General features: G+C 37.7%; 2 protein-coding genes and 1 long non-coding RNA gene across 5 annotated transcripts; all 3 read left to right on the top strand.

The window, feature by feature from the left end:
* Positions 1-1,111: 1,111 nt before the first annotated feature.
* Positions 1,112-6,219, top strand: LOC126593781 (myosin-binding protein 1-like). The gene is made up of 4 exons (XM_050259894.1): positions 1,112-1,338; positions 2,160-3,386; positions 3,560-5,146; positions 5,539-6,219. The coding sequence occupies exons 2-3, from the start codon at positions 2,306-2,308 to the stop codon at positions 5,122-5,124; spliced, it is 2,646 nt and encodes an 881-aa protein (XP_050115851.1). The 5' UTR covers positions 1,112-1,338; positions 2,160-2,305; the 3' UTR covers positions 5,125-5,146; positions 5,539-6,219.
* A 746-nt stretch (positions 6,220-6,965) lies between these two features.
* Positions 6,966-11,830, top strand: LOC126594208 (phosphoribosylaminoimidazole carboxylase, chloroplastic-like). Of its 3 annotated transcripts, XM_050260421.1 has the most exons (17): positions 6,966-7,118; positions 7,204-7,489; positions 7,600-7,815; positions 7,914-8,025; positions 8,272-8,334; positions 8,453-8,591; positions 8,679-8,734; positions 8,873-8,946; positions 9,084-9,231; positions 9,365-9,538; positions 9,691-9,778; positions 9,870-9,986; positions 10,417-10,514; positions 10,616-10,733; positions 10,823-10,917; positions 11,107-11,213; positions 11,305-11,830. In XM_050260421.1, exons 2-17 carry the CDS (start codon positions 7,257-7,259, stop codon positions 11,396-11,398), a joined length of 1,932 nt encoding a protein of 643 aa, XP_050116378.1. In that variant the 5' UTR covers positions 6,966-7,118; positions 7,204-7,256; the 3' UTR covers positions 11,399-11,830. The 3 variants fall into 3 exon arrangements, with proteins under 3 accessions (XP_050116378.1, XP_050116379.1, XP_050116380.1); XM_050260422.1 differs by lacking the exons at positions 6,966-7,118; positions 7,204-7,489; positions 7,600-7,815 and having other exon boundaries at positions 7,944-8,025; positions 8,469-8,591; XM_050260423.1 differs by lacking the exons at positions 6,966-7,118; positions 7,204-7,489; positions 7,600-7,815; ... (1 more) ...; positions 8,272-8,334; positions 8,453-8,591 and having other exon boundaries at positions 9,025-9,231.
* A 6,801-nt stretch (positions 11,831-18,631) lies between these two features.
* Positions 18,632-20,263, top strand: LOC126594566 (uncharacterized). The gene is made up of 2 exons (XR_007613330.1): positions 18,632-18,799; positions 20,084-20,263. It is a non-coding gene; the product is annotated as an uncharacterized LOC126594566 (long non-coding RNA).
* Positions 20,264-20,781: the final 518 nt, after the last annotated feature.

Genomic DNA, 20,781 nt, shown 5'->3' on the forward strand with positions numbered 1-20,781 from the left:
ACTTGCTTAACTTCGGAGTTCCTACGAAACCCGAAGCCAGTGAGCTCCCAAAAAGCCTCGTGCTAGGTAGGGATGAGAATATACATTTAAGGATCACTCCCCTAAACGATATGGAATGTTACAATCCACCCCCTTAAGGGCCCGATGTCCTCGTCGGCACACCACGGCCAGGGTTAGGCTCTGATACCATTTGTCACATCCCGGCCCGGGACGGATCACTTCCCGGCCCCGCCCCACCACCATAGCACGATATTGTCCGCTTTAAGCCCCGACCACGCCCTCACGGTTTTGATTCTGGGAACTCACGAGCAACTTTCCAGCGGGTCACTCATCCTGGGAGTGCTCTGGCCTCCTTCCTGCTTAACTTCGGAGTTCCTACAGAACCCGAAACCAGTGAACTCCCAAAATGCCAGGTAGGGATGAGAATATACATTTAAGGATCACTCTCCTGGGCGATGTGGGATGTTACACCCACCCATCAAGTGGCAGTATGGTACAGGCCCGCTCCTGGCTCTGATACCATGTAGAATTATCAGAGAGACGGATCATATAGCTCACTTCCAACAATACCGATATTGTCTCCAATTTGGTAATTACTAAGTGCACAATTCGTCAGGTGTGAGGTTTTATCACAAAAAACTTCCGTATAATTGGAGTGGGATTAGGGTATTTAAACTCTTCTTTTGTCATTAATAAGGTCGATGGAACATTTCAACAGTACAAAGTTTCAATCCGTGGCCTCAATTCTTGCTACAATTCTGGTTTTCCAATTTACTGATTTTATCCCCTCCAATTTTTCTCCGACAATGCTACTCTTATTACATTTTTTATACAACATATGTTGATGGATCCATCTCTATTTAAAAACTGATACAAATATAATTAAAAAAAAGAAGAACTTTAATGTAATAAGAGTAGCGTTGCTCATCTTCTCTAATCCACGTTTTCTTCTCTTTTAAGAATTTTTTTTTTCCTGGGAATCTTTGCTGTTCGTATTTTTTTTTGGTGGGAAAATCCTCGCTGTTGATCCAACAGCCCATCCAATCTTTTTATTTTCTTTTTATAGTGGGCACTTTCGGTACTGTGTCGTTTTCTGCTTTATGTGCAGCCGACTTTTTGGCGTCTGTCAGCCGACTTTTGAATTCTAACAATGTGGGACGGCAACGTGCGTCGTCTGTTGTTGTAAAGCTTCAATCTTTCGGTTGGCCTTTCGTTGCTGTCTGTCTCTCGGAAACTCTCTCACGAAACCCATTTACTCGTTTGTTGGTTTTGTTTTTGTCATTAGTTCTGAAAAATTCACTCATTCCACTTCTTTCTTTGGTTCCACCACATGAACAGGTCAGTTTCTAATTTCGTAGTTATCTGATCCCATTTGCTACATTGATATGTTGTCGTTATTTGATCCTCATGTCGTAAATATTTAATCTTTATATTATTTGATTTTGATCAGACTAATTGCGATTTGATTTCTGATCATTTTAGTCAACTTTTTGAATTGTAAATGATATGATCTGAAATTTTTGTTGCTGATTGAATTGGGTTTCGGTTAAATAATCTTGTTTCTGTTGTGTAAAGTCAAGTCTGCTTAATTAGATTGAATCAGGCCATTAAACCTTCTGATGGGGTATTGGTGTTTCAAGTGTTGAAATTTAATTTCTAAATTTTTTTTGTTTTTTTGTTTTATTTCTTAGAATCTTTGCTTTTGGTAAAATTGTATCTGCAATTTTGGATATTGGTTGTTTCAGATTTTTTTGTTTGATCTTCTGGGATTAATTGGTTACTGTCTGTTGATATGAATTTGTGCTTTTTAAGGCGTTGACCCTCAAAAGTTTCTGGTTTTGATGGAAATTTAAGCTTTGGATTATGTGGGTTTTGATCCTGTTAAGAAATAAGATTTGGGGTCATTAGCATTGGTTTAATCTGCATTTGATCGATTCTTTCGCTGTCTGGTTTTCGATGAGAAAGGGGGGTTTCTGTGAGAAATGAGGTTGTGTTTCATAGAGGAATGTTTTGTCTATGCATGTCACTTGCCTTTTCTGTTTTCGGGTTAAGATGTTTCCTTTTCAGAACTATTTTCGATCAATGTAAATTTAGGGATCATTTTGTTATGTTTAGATTGTTCTGTGGTGCTCTCTCAGCTAACGGAAGTTGTAATGCAGGCCTAGATTCCGGTGTTAAGTTAGCTGTTTCGTTGATTGTTCTGAATCTCCCTTATCTTCCTTGTCTGCTGCGAGAAACGTTACTGAATTTCACCTTGGATTACTGATTCACATTTGAAGGACTGGAGTGTTTCCTCTTCGAGCACATGGCTGCCTCGGGGACTTCATCTGCATTGTCGCGGAAAGCCCCCCAGGATTGGTCTAAAGCTTTGGTATACGCTTTTTTTGAATGGCTGCTAATTTTTGTGCTGTTTGTTGACGCCATATTCTCATACATAATTACGAAGTTTGCTTATTACTGTGGATTGCGAGCGCCTTGCCTGCTGTGTTCAAGAATTGATCATGTTTTGGGCAAGGAAAAACGTGGTTATTATTGGGACCTGTTCTGCGGCAATCATAAGTCAGAGATTTCTTCGTTAGTTCTTTGCCGCGCTCACAATAAGCTTGTAGATGTTCATGGAATGTGTGAGAGTTGCCTCTTCTCATTTGCAACAATTAATAGATCCAATGCTGAGACATACAGATTACTGGTGGGTAAGTTGGGGGATGATCCTAAATTTGATTTCGATCAGGATCCATTACTTGGGGGTCATAATCCTTGCTCTTCGAGCAGAACATTTTGTTCTTGTTGCAATCAGCCGTGGATTTCTCAGGGGGATTCTCAAAAGTTGATTCAGAAAAAGATTTTAGAATCTGAGGCTGAACTTGATGTGCCCGCCTCTCATGTTATTGAACGTAATCATAAAGAACCGAGGAAACAAGATGAACCATCTATGTCAGTGAGAACCACTCATATTCGAGACAGCGGGCTACACCCTTTATCTCATGTTGGATATACCGAGCTCAAGGTTAATTCTGATACTGAATCGGAAGTTCATTATTCTGACGATGATGATGATGCGAGTGCTTTGATTCATGAAAGCCACGATCGCAAGAAAGATTTATCTGCTCAATATGTTGAGCCTCGCGTTATTACTCCAGCTCCGAGAGATCCAACATCTGTTCCTGAGCCTCCAGTTTTGGTGTCAGAGGTACAAGTTGATCTTATGTCCCACGGTAGTACATCTGTGGCATCTACTGTAGCTATTTCCCATGGACTGGAGGAACTTAACTGGCAACAAGTTGAGAGCAAGGCTGATGGCCCTGCGTCAACTGGACCCGTTGTTGACAATCCAGCTCCATCATCAAGTGCAATAAAACCCCCAATTGAAGTATCAAAACAAAGAAGTGAGTTTGAACTTTTTTCAATTTCCTATTGTCTTGATTTCGCTAATTTTATCCTCTCTGAATTCAACATATTATTGCTTCTTGTATGACATGCTTCTGCATTAAGCTCCCATTGTTTACTGCAGTAAATTAACTTCACAATCATCATTCTTGTCTGTGGTGGTTTCTCTCAGTTGACGTTACTGGAACTTGTGAAATTGATCAAACATCTGTGGTGGAATCTGGGGAATTGTACAAGGGAGAAGTCGGGCCACTTACAACATCTGAAACAGGTGTGGAAACAAACCCCGTTTCAAGCAATGCTGATGAGCAAGTAACCAATGTTCTAGATCTTGGTGATGCTTATAAGCTTGTTGTTGTTAGTAAAGGAAAGCATTTGTCTGGTGGGGTTGCAGAAAAATGGATTGGGAAGGACTCTTCAAAAGTTAGTGAAGATTTGAAGGTCTTGCTGTCACAATTATCTGCTAATCAAGGGCTTGAGCAATCAACAAGCACAATGAGTCCGAGATTGTCTGCAAATAGTGGAAGGGCATTGAGTCCGAGATTGTCTGCAAATAGTGGAAGAGTAATGAGTCCGAGATTGTCTGCAAATAGTGGTGATTTGAAAGCTTCCGATACTTCCAATTCTTTTGGAATGCAGATACTTAACAAGAGGATCTCACTTGAAAGAAATGAGTCTGGGCTGTCTCTGGACGGGAGCATTGTCAGTGAAATTGAGGGTGAGAGTATGTTTGATCGATTAAAGCGGCAGGTTGAGCATGATAAGAAAATTATGAGCGCTTTGTATAAGGAGTTGGAGGAAGAAAGAAATGCTTCTGCAATTGCTTCAGATCAAGCAATGGCCATGATTACGAGATTGCAAGAGGAGAAAGCAGCGCTCCATATGGAAGCACTCCAGCAGCTAAGAATGATAGAAGAGCAAGCCGAGTATGATAACGAAGCGCTGCAAAAGACAGAAGACCTTCTTGTCGAGAAAGAGAAGGAGATACAAGATCTAGAAGAGGAGCTGGAATTGTATAGGAATAAGTATCCCAATGAATCGATGCTCGCTAATATAGCAGAGACAACTGGTGATATCCAGGCAAGGGATATTGGGATTGATCATTCCGAATCAAGCAACATGGAACACAGTTCAAGTGTACATAAACACGTGGATAATGGAAAGCCTCGTACACACAGCAAAGTTGAAGGAGCCGCGACGACTTTTGGTGATGAGGACGGTGGTAGTGTAAAAACTTCACTTTTGGATTTCGAAGATGAGAAGAAACAAATCTTACAATATCTAGAGATTTTAGAGAAGTCACTTTCTTTGTTCTCTACCAATGGGATAAACTCGGATTCGTCCAAAGGTGATTGTTCTGAAAATGGAGGCTCCCAAGAAGCTGTTGCAAAACGAGAGAATGACCTGCCAGTGCAACATGAAGTGTCTGTATCATCGTCGGGACATACTGATTCACTTGAAAACCCTCTGTCAAACGGCAAGGGACAGTGTGAAATTCATAGCAGCGAGCCAAACTCTGCAGATCTCTGTCAAGTGACAGATTTAGCTTCTCTCCGGGTCCTGATTTCCAATGTGCTTAAGAGGTTGAAGACACTCGAGGCAGACCGAGAGTTTCTTGAACACACGATTAAGTCGCTTAGATACGGTGAGGAGGGACTGACGTTCATTCAAGATATAGCTTCTTACCCGGGGGAATTACGAAAAATCGGGATAAGAAGTGATCAAACATCAGCTTGAGTCTGCAACGCCATAACAACAGGTGATTTCCTTATTCAAACATCATAGGGCTCGTTTAGTGCTTTTAAAATGATTGAAAGCGCTTTTAAAGAATATGTTTTTGGGTTCCAAAAACACTTGAAGGAAGTACTTCGAGTGCCTTTTCAGGATTCACCTGCATTTTTACGGATTGGTTTCAAAAACATTTTCACCAAAAACGCTTTTAGCTATTTTAAAAGCACGTCCTAGTCTTGCCAGCGTATCTTATATCTCTTCCGAGTACATAGCTAGGTCTGTTAACAGCTGTTTCGTTTCAATTTACAGACTCACGAGAAACATAACGCATGGATAACACAAGTATTGCAGTTATGTTCGTGTCGAATAAATTTAGAAAGTTTTTCCCTTTTCCCTAATATGTACATTGTTCTATGTCAGGTGGCGAGTAGTAGTTTTCACTCTTCTCTGTTTTGTCTAGTCTTTGGAGTGAATAAATCAAAGAACAATCGAGGGACAAAAGAAACGGGAGGAGCACAAATTGAGAAAACGGGAGTTTGAAAATCACTACCCTCGAAGATTTGGCGTAGCAGGTGTACAGTAATATAGCTTTTTTTTCCCTCCACAGTCGACAAAAAGAATATGATAGGAGTTGAGTCCCTCCCTTATACTATACAGTTGGTCGTTTTTCTCCCTTCCACCACCTTTTGTGGATAGATTTTTCTGTGTGCCGGAAATAATTTGGTACACCAAGTATACTAATACAATTAGTTGGAAATTTAAAAAATATATATATATATATTTTCACACTTGGTTTACTAGACATGTTCCCCGGCACACTAAAACATTTCTCATGTTTTGGGTCTGACATATTTCACATTTTACCTTGGAAATATGTAGATTTGGTGAGCTTTTCATTTTAAATTTTATTATTTTTACTAATTAGAGTTTGAGTGGGTTTGTTTTATTTTTCTTCGTTTTGTTTTTTGGTTTTTAATTTTTTTCACCTTTTTTTTGGTTTTATATGGAGTGGATGAGTGATTTAAATGTAAAACGGGTGATTCTAGTGTGTAAAACTGTGAAGTATCAATAAAAAGATTGATGTCATTTCGTTTTGTGCAATTTCATAGTTTATTTTTTTTCATATTCATCTTCATCTTCATATAGAGAGCGGGGCGAGTCTTGATGCAACAGTAAGGTTACTCTTTTGTGACTAAAAGGTCATGATTCGAGCATTGAAAATAGTTTCTTTGCACAACAAGGGTAAGAGTGTGTATGATAGATGTTCATCCTGCGATTCTCGCAAAGTTAGGAGCCTTGTTGGCTTCAGGTCACACTTTTATTCATCTTCATATAAAATTTTCATTTCTAGTCTATTCGGAGTCAATAGACGTCAACTTAAATTGACAAAATTCACATCGAGAATAAATTAAATTCTTTTTTTTTTTTAACGAACACTAAAAGGGTGAGGAATTAAATTCTTTGAATATGGATAGGCCCTTCAGCCTTTAAAATATATAACCAACTACGTCATATAATTTATAAAATATAATTTAAATTAACAATCTCCTATCATTATTCTTTCGGTCATTTGATTTACAAAATATAATTTTAAATTAATTGTTACATTATCTTTCGAGTAAAAGTCATTTAGCTCGTTTATTAATCCGTAATCAGATTGAGGAAAATTGAATTGATAAGAAATTAAATTGAAGAAAAATTAGAAAGGGGTATAATTAGAATCAAATTTCTATTGAAATTATTTACTTAAATTGTCTAAAATCGAAATCGAAATAAAAATGACATTGATCTATTAAAATCGATTGCTAATTGACATGAATCGGAATTATTAAAATCGTCTACTATCCCATCTCTATCTTTCCCATATTTTCATTTTCTATCGTGACCCAATCCCTCTTCCCCACCCTTTAACCCATCGCCGCCGCCTTTCCTGTAACCACCAGCCACCTCCCATGTCACAACCAGCCGGCTCCCCTTGATTTTGGTCGTCGCCAACCGACGTAAGATCAAAACTGAAATCCAAAATCTCCTATCTTCTTCCCTTTTGATTTTGGTCATGAAATCTGTATAATCTTTCTTTGACAGGGACAAGTAGAGATAGAGGTAGAAGGAGAGAAGGGTAGTTTACTCCCTCTAAAATGCTTCAGCAGAGCTCTAGCTGCTGTGACTCCCTCTTCGCGTCGCCGGATTTCGAGTTCAGGCCGTGTTTGGCCTCGCCGAAAACCAAAACCGCATTCTCCTGCTCCATGGAAAAGCACAAGCTGCTTTTCACTTCTGCTTCTTCTTCTCTCTCGCTCAAGCAGCAGTTCCAAACGAAGCGCAATCCAGTCCTCGCCTGCCGAGCGTCACGTGACCCTCAACTGACTTCTGGGTAAATGGTCGTTTCCCGGAATTCGTTTCAAGTTATGTAAAGCAACGATTTTTAAGTAAAGTGGAAGAGTGTTCGAATATATGTGTAGAATTTGCATATTTGTTGTGCAGGAGAGATGATGCAGCCGTTCATGGAGTTGCTGATGTGATTGTTGGTGTTCTTGGAGGAGGCCAACTGGGTCGGATGCTCTGCCAAGCAGCTTCGCAAATGGCGATTAAAGTGATGGTACTGGACCCACAAGAGAACTGCCCAGCTAGTGAGATTGCCCATCATCATATGGTTGGAAGCTTCGATGATAGCGCAACGGTCCAGGAATTCGCGAAGAGGTGAAGATTTTATGTTCTTGTAATCCAATTTTATGTTTTGCTGTTTTGTGTAGTTGGAAATATTATGTATGGAGGGTAATCGTAATAGTGGTAGTTAGGTGTGGAGTGCTGACTGTGGAAATTGAGCATGTGGATGTGGAGACTTTGGAGAAGCTTGAGCAGCAAGGAGTGGATTGCCAACCCAAAGCCTCTACGATCAGAATAATTCAGGTTTGTGTATTCCTTTCGAGATTGCTTTTTATTTTTTATTACCCCGTCAATGCATGTGAAAGTTAGTATGTTACAAACATTCATACATTTGGACAGATTGTTTTATGTATTTCATTCGTCCCAAGGAACATTCACATTTTAGGCATAAAATTTTACCCTTGTATTGACGTGTTGCGACATTCCATGTATCGCTGCATTGTTCTTTTGTAGTGTGTTAAGCATTGGCTCGTGTTTTGAATGTAACAGGATAAGTATCTCCAAAAGGTTCATTTTTCAAAGCATGATATTCCCCTTCCTGAATTCATGCAGGTTTGTTACTCATTTCTCCATCTGATTGAAGTATTAGCATAAGTGATATTTGTAAATTTGCTTTCTATTAGAGAGCGCAAGATTATATATTATTTACTGTAAAATGTGGCTAAGGCAGATAGATGATCTTGAAGGTGCCAAGAGAGCAGGGGACCTCTTTGGCTATCCTCTTATGATAAAAAGTAAAAGGTTAGCTTACGATGGACGTGGAAATGCTGTTGCTAAGAGTGAGGATGAGCTTTCATCTGCTGTGACTGGTAATATGTTCATCAAAACGGATTGTGATTGATGTTGATTCAACTAGTAAAGGCTATGCGGTTTTTATAGTTCGAAATTTGTTGCAGCTCTTGGAGGGTTTGATCGTGGTTTGTATGTTGAGAAATGGACCCCATTTGTAAAGGTTGGTCTCTAGATGTTACTAATGAGCATTGTTTGATGATTTACATTACCACATATTAATCCCCAACAAAACACAAATGATTCTGAGTGAGTTCATAAGAAAGAAACTTCCCTTACATTTTTGGCAATGTAACTGCAGGAGCTGGCTGTTATTGTCGCAAGAGGAAGAGACAATTCTATCGCGTGCTACCCTGTTGTTGAAACAATACACAAGTAAGCTGCAGATTGAGTTTTGAATTGTCTGTCACCAGCCAATCTTTGATCTTAATTTGCTCATATCTGTTTATTTAGGCGATAATATCCACATAAAGCCAGATGAGTTCATGCATGTTTGGGGATCATTTCTGCAGGGAAAACATTTGTCACATTGTAAGGGCACCTGCTAACATGTCATGGAAGATCAGAAAGCTGGCTACTGATATTGCAACCAGAGCTGTTCGTTCATTAGAAGGTGCTGGTGTCTTTGCAGTTGAGTTGTTCTTAACAAAGGATGATCAGGTAACAATTCTACCTCTTTTAACAACTTTTTGTTATGGTTATTTATTCATGATCAATTTGTTGACGTATTTTAGTTCTCTTTTAAAAGTCTGCTGCATTTAACTAAGTTAAGAATGTACTTACTTCTTGTCAGATTTTGCTAAATGAAGTAGCTCCTAGACCTCACAATAGTGGTCATCACACAATAGAGTCTTGCTACACTTCACAGTATGAACAGCATTTGAGGGCTGTTGTTGGTCTTCCACTTGGTGATCCATCGATGAAAACTCCAGCTGCGATTATGTACAATTTACTTGGTGAAGATGAGGTCAGATTCAATTCATTACTGTGGTGATCACCATCTGTCAGCATTTATCTTCTGATTTTAGTTCTAAAAAAAGTATAGTTTTCACTATGCTCGTGGAAGATAAATCACTTAATCAAATGCTCGTGGCTGTCATGCCTCCTTTATGTTTTCAGGGGGAATCTGGTTTCCTTCTAGCTCAGCAGCTGATTGGAAGGGCATTGCGTATTCCAGGGGCCACTGTTCATTGGTATGATAAGCCAGGTTAGATTCTGCTTATGTTCATATTACAACGTCTTGCTTATTTCTGAGTCATACTCATACTCAAGAATCACCTATTTTTATGATATGGCAGAAATGCGGAAGCAGCGGAAGATGGGTCATATCACCATTGTTGGACCTTCCCTGGGCAATGTAGAAAAGCTTCTAGAGTCGATCCTAAATGAAGAAAGATTCGATTGTCAGTCTGCAGGTAGTTGTAGTAGGGTGGTTTCACATGATTATTCTGAGGTTGCAGGTCCTATGTCGTTATATGGTTATACGTATTAACCTTAGCTGGCTTCATTATTACATGTACTAGTAAATTTCATAAATTACTAATCATTGTTGTGGAAAATTTACTGTAAAATTGGAAGAGTGCAAGGGGAATGAAAATGGTTGAATTTTGTTAATAAGTCTGGGGAAAGAAAGGCAAGTCAACCATGCTATCAACAATATTAACCTTTTATATCTTGTGGTGATTCCCTTCCTTTCCTTGTGCCTGTAGCTGCACCCCTTCATAAACCAAACTGCATAGGATCCATTTTCATTTCATTGTACTTTAATGGTCTTAGCAATTTTTTAATCAGAATAAACTTTTTTTATCTTCAAATCACCTTCATTTTGCTTTTTAACAAATGCAGTCACACCACGTGTTGGTATCGTAATGGGCTCTGATTCAGATCTTCCTATTATGAAAGATGCTGCAAAGATTTTGAATATGTTTGGAGTACCTAATGAGGTTTGCTTTTCACATGTTACTGTTCACTGTCAATTGATCACCCGTTAGTTGTGAGCTATGCCTTTTATTACTATATGATGTTAATGTGATATAATTTCCAGGTGAGAATAGTTTCAGCACATCGAACTCCTGAATTGATGTATTCTTATGCCTTGTCTGCTCGGGAGAGAGGCATTCAGGTCATCATTGCTGGTGCTGGTGGGGCAGCTCACTTGCCAGGCGAGTCATATAAACTATGCTTCAAACAAATTCGTCTGGTGCAGTATACATTATATGGGGTTAACTGAACTGCCGCTTGAGTTTTGCAGGCATGGTAGCTGCCCTCACTCCTTTGCCCGTTATTGGTGTCCCTGTGCGCGCTTCTACATTGGATGGAATCGATTCTCTTTTATCCATTGTGCAGGTACATATTATTTCAGATTGTTCTGCTTTTTTCCCTATAAACTTATGCTTTGTTCCATTTTTCTTTTCATTGCTGCAATTTTCTATACTGTTTGACAAGAATAGTATGTGGGTTTGGTTCTATTGTTGGTACTAGTGAGTTTTTATGACTTGTCAGGAAAGTTATTTTGTATCTGTGTACATTATGCAGATGCCGAGAGGGGTCCCAGTTGCAACAGTAGCTGTAAACAATGCCACCAATGCTGGTTTGCTGGCAGTTCGGATATTGGGTGTTTGTGATGCTGATCTAGTATCAAGGTAGGGTTCTTTCACTTGATTACGTCTTGGTTTAAATTTTTTGTATTCGGTTGCCTGCATTTTCTAACGAGGTAATTGAACTCGAGTGCAGAATGACCCAATATCAAGAAGACACACGGGACGAAGTTTTGACAAAGGCAGAGAAACTACAGAGAGATGGTTGGGAGTCTTATTTGAATCCTTGAAGTCGGAGAAACTACAAATATCTGTTGAATTTTTGCAGTTTCACTTTCTCTTGAAGTCGGAGTTTCCTGAATATGCTATTAAACATAGTATCTAGTTGAATTCCAACAAAGAGATGTGCAAAAGAATATCTGACAGCTTATTTAGTCGCAGAAAAATGAACAGAAGGATGTTTTTGAAAAAATGTGGAATGATTTTGCTTACGAACATCAGTTGACATTGTTCGGATTGAGGTCAAATCGGGAAAGAAGTACGAGGAAAAGACGACTCCGGCAGGGGGCAGATGAAGCCTTCTATTTATGTTTGTAACAGTATAAGATTTGTGTATCTTCTAATTTTGATCAGTCTTCATCTTGTGACGAAAAGGGATGGTTTTGTATTTCTTGTAACTTCCATTTTGATTTTTGAAGTAGTTTGGGTGCGTTTTCCTTTAATTTACATTTGGAATTAAAAAAAAAAATTGTCTTATGAACTTAAACACCTTTTCAATTTGACATATGAAATAAAATTTTAAGTGATTTGTTATATTAACTTTTTGAAATCATTAATTTGTTATCTCATGTTAATTCCGTTAAGTTTTTCATTCAAAATAGATGATGACTTATGTTTAGTGTTATTTTGGGTACTTTGGCACCTATTACTCCGTTAATAAGTTCATGATTAATTTGTCATATCACCTAATGAAACCTTAACTTCGTTAAGTTCTTCCTAGAAACTGTAGAATTTTAAGGAAATCAATTGAAATTGTTGTAAACTTTAAGCAATATTTTCTCATTACTTAGTACCATTGATTTTGGACATGATCAAGCAATGGACTAATATTTTTGATAGGGTAGCAATGAGATTGTCTGTTTTTTTTAGGGAACTTTAACGAAAAGCTCCTGGTACTGTTTACTTTAACGAAAAACCACATTTTTACACTAAAAAGTCAATCATAATACTATTCACTTTACCCTTTATTTTGTCGTTATCGTTAAAACTCAAAGTTTTCAAACCATTTTCATTAGTTTTCCTTTTTTTTTATGGACATGATTAACCATGTTGAATTCTCAAATCTTGCAATTAGTGAGTCTAATGTACTTTTTAAGTAGTTTATCATAAGTTTTTTAACCGAACAAGACATGTTTTAACTAGTCAAAATTTAAGAGTTTGTACAAAAAAGAAGCAAAGAACTAGTAAAAAGGAGATAAAAAATCCGAAATGATCCTGGACATTGGAAATTACAGAAATGTTGAAGAAAGTTGCCAAATGCCCTCATCAATACCTCAAGGTAGTAGAAATACTACGGGTACTGTGCTCGTCCATATGTTTCTGATCATGTCATGTACTTTATAAAGAATGCTGTTACACCAGAGAAATGGTTATTGATCCTGTCCGACGTCTGTGGCTTTGTGGGACGCGTCCCAGTGAATTTGAGGAGGAAGTGAAGGCAAGAGAACATCCCATGGTTTTAATGAACATATATCATGCCAGGAAATTTATCGAAAGGAAGATACATAGTGTAGACATCGAAATTGCGGTGAAATAAATGTTCACCAACGCATTAAAATTTTGACGTGTCAAGGCATACATGGCATATGCCACGTGTCATACAAATTGTACACAAGGTGTGTGACTCAACAAAATAAAAAGAAATACCCTTGGAGGATTACACAAGTTTTTCTTCTCATTTTGGGCAATGACAAGGCAAGCACATTTCAATCCATTGAAGATCAAAACAAGGTTTTCTTCTCATTTTGGGCAATGACAAAGCATGCACATATCAAGTTTAAAATGATATTAAGTGGAAAATTAGGCCATAAAATTACCACTTCAAGTTTAAAATTGTATTAAGTGGGAAATTAGGCAATGGTGCTTGGAAAAGAAAAAAATATTTTGTGGTGGTGATTCATTCTCAAAGCCTATAAATAGGCTTCTACATCAAGGTATCATGAACCAATTCACAAAAAATACATTTCTCTACTCCCAAAATGGAAGAGAATACTCCCCACACATCCAAAATTCTTGAAGCTTTGAAACTCTAAAGCTTTCAAGCATCCAACCTCCCAAATTCAAGCAAATCCCGAAGGATCAAGAAAGCCCTCTTCGTTCTTCGTCAAATCCTCCTTCAAGATCAAGCCCCAACGGCCCTTGAAGAAATTCCTCCTTCAAGATCAAGCCCCAACGGCCCTTGAAGAACTTCCACCAATTCAAGATCAAGCCTCGACGGCCCTTGAAGAAAGTGTTCAACAAATCCACACAACTGTTCATCCTAAGATCAAGCCCCTACAGCCCTTTTGGATCAACAACATCACCAAATCCACATAACTGTTCATCCTAAGATCAAGCCCCAACGGCCCTTTGGATCAACAACATCAACAAATCCACACAATTGTTCATCCTAAGATCAAGCCCCAATGGCCCTTTGGATCAACAACATCACCAAATCCACATAACTGTTCATCCTAAGATTAAGCCCCAACGGCCCTTTGGATCAACAACATCAACAAATCCACACAACTGTTCATCCTAAGATCAAGCCCCAATGGCCCTTTGGATCAACAACATCAATAAATCCACACAATTGTTCATCCCAAGATCAAGCCCCGACGGCCCTTGGAACAATCATCCATCTTCAAGATCAAGCCCAAAAGCCCTCGAAGATCCGTTCATCATTATTCTTCAAGATCAAGCCCCGACGGCCCTCGAAGAAAGTGTTCTTCAAGCCCCAAAGGCCTTTGAAGAACTTCCACCAATTCAAGATCAAGCCCCGACGACCCTTGAAGAAAGTACCATCGTTCATCATCCGTTCATCCTAAGATCAAGCCCCAACGGCCTTTTGGATCAACAAACGTCGACAAATCCATACATCCAACCGTTCTTCAAGATCAAGCCCAAAAGCCCTTGAAGATCCGTTCATCACTGTTCTTCAAGATCAAGCCCAAAAGCCTTTGAAGATCCGCTCATCACCGTTATTCAAGATTAAGCCTCAATAGCCCTTGAAGAAACACTCATCCTCAAGATCAAGCCCCAACGACTCCTTGAAGATTCGCTCAAATCCACCTTCAAAGATCAAGCCCACGGCCCTTGAAGAAACTTCAAATAGTTCATCCAAAATCAAGCCTCGACGGCCCTTGGATCAACGAAACATCCACAAATCAACACTTTATGGAGATCGAATCAGAGGATCAAATTTGAGAGAGATTGTAACCCAAAATCATCAAACACAAATATTATTTTGTGCACGTTGTTCTTGTCTCTTTCCTTTCATGAATTTTCCGTGTTCACACATAGCCCTATAGAATTTGTATGCCTTTAGTAAGTTCAGTGCTTGAGTTAACCCTATAGATTTTATGAAATACTAGGGTTTGATTTTGTTGGAGTTTTCTAGTATAGTTAGAACTTAGAAACTATTCTGCTTAGTTCTTTTGATTAGGCACACCAGCCAGTCGTGGTGCGGTCTATGTTGTCGAGGAAGCACAATCTGAAAAGCTCAGATTTCAGACGAGTCGTCTTAAGGCAACGAGCGGTCTCAGTCTGCCTGAACGCGGTTTAACTAACTAAATTATTTTTGGAAAGTTACCTGAATTAAGATCTAAATTAGAACAATTGCAACTCATATAGTAGGTTGCAACCTTTGGAAGTGTCTAGATAGTTTAGATACTAGAATTTCAGAAGCATTCATTACGTCTGTTGTCTTCGAGAGAAACATCCAAATTCTAAGGATCAAGTGTTAGAACCTTTTAAAGACAGTTGAATTCTGGTTAGACATCGTTCATTGAACCACTAGCACACGACTAGGTTCAAAATTCTGTCCAAGGACATTGCCAAAAAAACCTTTTATCTTTTTCATAACATTCTGATACTGGAGCTCAAATTGAATGAGAAAGGGTTGCTCCCTGTTTAAGTCAAATACAAAGGGAGCTAATATATATATAAGCTGTTGGTCAGACAGAAAAGCAGCAAAGCTTGGTGCGGGGATGGAAGTTTTCATATGGCAACGACTTTGACTTATTCTTTTCTTTTGCTTTTAATTTGCTGATACAGAGTCTTTACTCATCGTATGAACGTCTATACCTAGTTTGTATGCAATTTTAGTGAACTTACACGCCGAAATTAAACCTACTCAACCCTAATATATATATTTAGAACTTTCTACATGTTTATAGGGTTTTAAAATCCGCATTACAGCAGAAGTACCCTCACTAGTATTTAACTAAACGTCTAAAACTGTAAAAATAAAAATTAATATATGCATACATGTCAAGGTGCAATGATTCAAATTTTTATTCTTTTTCATCTTTTTGGGATTGAAAAGTTTTCCAAAAAAAAAAATCAGTATTGACTCATTCTGAACTCTTTTTATTTTTCATTTTCCACAGGGCCTCCACCCAAGGCCAATTCCTGCATCTCAATGGATGCTAGTTTAGAAGGTCAAACATATATGAAGTTGACCCCCATGCAAATTGTCCATCTTAAACTACTTTTATTCATATACTGAAGTAAAAAATATGGACCGGTTCAAGAGGGTCCATGTCCTTGATTCAGACCCTCTTTAATTCAAACTTCAAACACCGCGGCTCCAAGTCAAATTAATCAGACAATTACACACACTAAACTCCAATTAAACCCTAGTTAATTACTAATAACTTCACAATTTTGCATCTCTATATATACCAAACCCTCCCGCTTGTTTATATGTATACAAAAATGGCCTACTTTCTTCGGGAAAAGTACCAAAATGCTGCATTGGTTTTCACAATATTGTTATGCGTATCTGGTTTGCATGAAGTTTTGGCTATGAGGCCATTAGAGGGAGATCACTGGACGGAAAATGATTCTCTTCACGTTCAATCGCTTCGGGGCAAGGTGCCTCCGACCGGGGGCAATCCATGCACTCATATTCCAGGACGCGGCAGTGGACGGTTCACGTTTGAAATGGACGTTGCCGGTGGAGGCCATGCAACGCAAGCGGCTTTCCCAGGCCACGTTATTAGTTTTGCCGCAGCTACCGCTTCTGTTACGCCGATGACACTGAAAAGCAAAGACCAATTTAGTTCTTGATCATCATGGTTTCCCAAGGTAGCTGAATTCAACTATAAATTGAAGAATATTGACATTATAATTTGTAATTGTAATTATTTTATTTTATTTTTTTGTTAAATTTGTTTATTCTTTATTACCTTTGGGAGCTAGCAACCATGCTAAAGCTCAAGCAAGAAGCATGGTTGTTTCTCAACGATGTTAAGGAATCTGATGTTTAACAATTAACAGCAACAGTGCTGAATGAAATTTAAATTTATACGATTTTTTATTTTAATTTCTGGACACTTTTTTTATTAAGTTATATGATGGACTCAGAGAATGCAATTTGTCATGCATGAACAATTATGTAGGTTGTAGGTATGGTCTCCAAGGTTTTAGTCATAGGATGGCATGGGCCTTAAATTTTTGTACGTCTTTCCCTGTTTCATGGGGCTTCTTTTTGCGTATCAAAAACCCTACAAGCTAGCTTATCTTCGACAACATTCCATTCTCGAGACATGGTGAATCTATTAATTAAATAAATAAATAACCAAATTGGACGATATTAAATTAGAGAATTATACAAAACAAACCAAATATTGGACCAATTGAGAGAAAAACTTACCAGGTCCTTGAAGAAAGTTGAGGTTCTACCATAAAACTAATTAGTAATATAGGAAATAGCCCAACCTACTAATAAGCTCATGCAAGGTCTCTTCTCTCATTAATGTGAGATTTATTCTCAACAGTCTTACCGTCCTGATTTTGGTGAACTCTTGAAAAATTGTGTCAGAATTGTCAACAAGATGTATTGTTATTGCTTCATTGTCTCCATAATCTTCGATGGTATCCTTGCTTGGTTTATTGTTGCTCACATAAACAATCGAGCAAATCATTGACAATGTCGTAGTGACAATAGTGGATACTTCTCAATAGAAATTTCTGAGCAACATTGTTTGGACAAGGAATTTTGGGCTTCTTTTTTCAATAGAAATTTCTAACATCTTTAATGATATAGACAGTTGAGTAGAATATCCTCAAAAACATCAAGAAGTTATTTCAAATGAAACTTTCTTGGCTCCTCCCATAGCCTCTCTAGACCAAAAAATAATAGATAATTGTAACTTGTCACTAACTGTTCCTCTTCATTAAAAAAAAAAATTCACTTATGTTTCATTTGGCTGCCCTAATCTCACTTTTCTCATATGTGATACCAAATTAAAGTACCTGCAGCCTGCATGTCATTATTCTCAACGACTCATTGGTGCAGGGAGTAGGAATTCCTCATTGACAAAAAAAGCATAAAAAGAATGAAAAAAACTGGCTCTTTTTCATTATCTTTTTATTCGAAGCCATGAGAAATGAAAAGCTTTATTTTGCAGATGTACAACAAGTCCTCCCCTCTGAAAACATTTTTTTTATGTGCAAGAAAAGCGTGTGTTGTACGTGTCCTACCAAAAGCAGAGTGTCAAGCATATGGGACATGTTTCTGCGGCCAGTCACATGGTTAGTGCAGCACGGGAGGAAAACCAAGTACCTTAAGGGGCCCATAGGACCTATTGGTTTATAATAATTTTAGTGTAAACGTCATATCGTCATAAACAACTCTTGTATTTTTATGTAGAATTATACATCATATTATGTATAACACATGTAGTTATCTATTAACATTATAATTTGATTGCGAAATCATTTAAGTCTGATTCAAAATATATCACATATGACATCCATCTAACTTATACATTATTATTTACTCATATTGTAACACGTTAAATGATAACATCGCGTAACAAAATCCGGTTACAACATTTCTCACTAGCTAGGAGCCCAATGGCCATGGGATTTGTTGTGTGAAAAAGGGATTTGGATCCTCTCCTGAGCTAATGGAGAGGATCCTCCTGATCAGTTATCATGAGCCGTTGGATAAAAATCTAACGGCTATAATTATTATAACTTTAAAGGGACTCCCTGTTTGTAACCGTTGGATAAAAATCCAACGATCCATGATAACTGATCAGGAGGATCGTCTCTATTAGCTCAGGAGATGATCCAAATCTGTCAAGGGCATGCGGTGTGACATTTCAAGCCAAAATGTACAGGCATGTGGAACTGTGCATGTCATATTGAACGGTATTCTAGCAGCAGCTTAGCTGTCGTTTTGACTGCAAAACCTAGGCATATAATTTGGCACCCTCTTCTATGTGCTTCGACTCCCACAATCCCACCTCCCACCACCACAATTCTAAGCAAATGGTTGGTGACTTGGTTAAATTATTACTTTAGTAAACTACTCAGTATTTAAGGATTCTCAGCCGCTCAGGCTCTGGGGGAGGAGAAGGGAAAAATCTTCAGTGTGTCGGAATCAGTATGGCGAGAACGTTTTTGGCGCATCAACTGGGGTAATACAAGTGAATAGAATTTTTTTTCAAATATTTAACCATTTGTATATTGTCATATTTAATGTACTAGATCGTATTTTTGACATATTGAAAAATTTCTTCAAGAGAATAATAAAGGATCAATATCCCTAAGAATAAAAGAGTAAGACCATGAGATTATGAGTTGTTATGCTTATGACGTTTCCAATGTTGATACTTAAATTTATATGATCTCTATAAGTTGTTATACTTATGTTTATTTCTAATATGAAGACTCAAATCTTATATCGGAGTGAGTATTAATTAGGGTTTCTTTATTGGGGTATAAACTCAACACTGAAATTCAAATTATTTCAAACTCGCACTCTTGTTTGGGTTTGATTATAACTTTTTAGTTGTGTCATGATTGTGATCATTCTTCCTTTAACAAAACTAAACACATGCTACTGATACATTTATATTTTTAGCTGTTTGATTCTTGATCAAGAATCCAACAAAAAATATCTAAACTTAAATATACCAGTATATAGGAATATAGGATACATCCAAACATGTTACAATTTTCGGGTGTTTTACGAATAACATAGATATTCAGCCCAATGCAAACATTGCATGGGAAGTCAATTTTGATGCTTGAAACATATAACAGTGTCCATCAGAAAAGAAAAATGAAATGAAAAACATAAAATTTGATGCTTTTCTTCGATATACAGACTAGGAAAAGACCAAGAAAGGGGCAGGACAGCTTTTACGGTTTGATATAGAGGAATCAATATTTACAGTCGCAAACAGTATTCCTCAGAATTTGATACTCTATTTTTTCGTACATTTTTTTTTTAAAAGATACTATAGATAATAGTAACTTTAGTGATTGTGCCAAGGAACGCTTTGCAATCCTCCACAATTTGTCTGATGGAAGACAAATTGAGGCTGGGATCCCTCAACACCTTCACAATCTGAAATAAAAAACCCCTATCAATTTCAAAAACTAATTTGGTGTTATTCACGCACTTATTTTTATTTTCTATATTTTTTTGTTAATCTTTATCTTTCGATCATTTTCATTATTCGTATCAATGATCGAAAATTAAAAAATATGTGTAAAAAGTAAGAGACAGTGAATATAGCACCACCAAAAGAATATTGCAGATTATGCAGATACTCTTAAAACGAAGATGTTTCTGAACCTGGTCTGTCTTACTCTGAACATTGCACAAACCCTTTTTAAACTGTGCACGAATCTTATTCTTAAATACTGTGTTTTATTAGTTAATTACTTAAGTTTTATTTAATTGTTATTTGCAGGTGGAACCAGAAACCAGATATTCCTGATTAGGATAATGATACTGTGCTTTGTAAGTTGTATAAATATATAATTTCTGGTGTAATTCCATCACGTCCTCGGTAATACTGAGCTAATAAAATATATATTAGCAAACCCTAATATAATAAGATGAGACACAGTCACGTGGCTGCTATCGAGGAGACATACTTTCTGGCATCCTGACAGGTGCCAAAATAATATATATCACCCCACCAGAAAGGCCTAGTGAATCCTGAGAAAATAAAGTACGTACAATGTGTAAGTATGTATATATGGGGTGAAGTTTGAACTATGGGAGTCTCCTGTCGCTGTACATGCCAGCCCAGTAAAATTCCACCTACGTAGTACAAGTCCAAATGCTAGGGCCGGTCCTGAGTTTTTGGGTGTTCAGTGCGAAAATTCAAAATATGTCATTTTTTAATATGGAAACATATGTTTTAAAAAATGTTTAACGAGGGCTAGAACCCAGTCGAAGCTGGGGGGCCAGACCCTCACGTCTAAATTATATTACTTGAGAAAATATACAACGGGGGGACATAGTACCTAAACCCCGACAATCAAGAATACAATCATATACAACCATTCCTAGCAAAACTCCTTGAAATTTCAACCTTTAAGAAATTGTCTTTTGCCATTTTTGAAGCAAAATCATCAATTATATCATCATACTCCAAGTCTT

Source organism: Malus sylvestris, chromosome 12 (assembly GCF_916048215.2).
Source record: "Malus sylvestris chromosome 12, drMalSylv7.2, whole genome shotgun sequence".
In the NCBI taxonomy this organism is placed as follows: domain Eukaryota; kingdom Viridiplantae; phylum Streptophyta; class Magnoliopsida; order Rosales; family Rosaceae; genus Malus; species Malus sylvestris.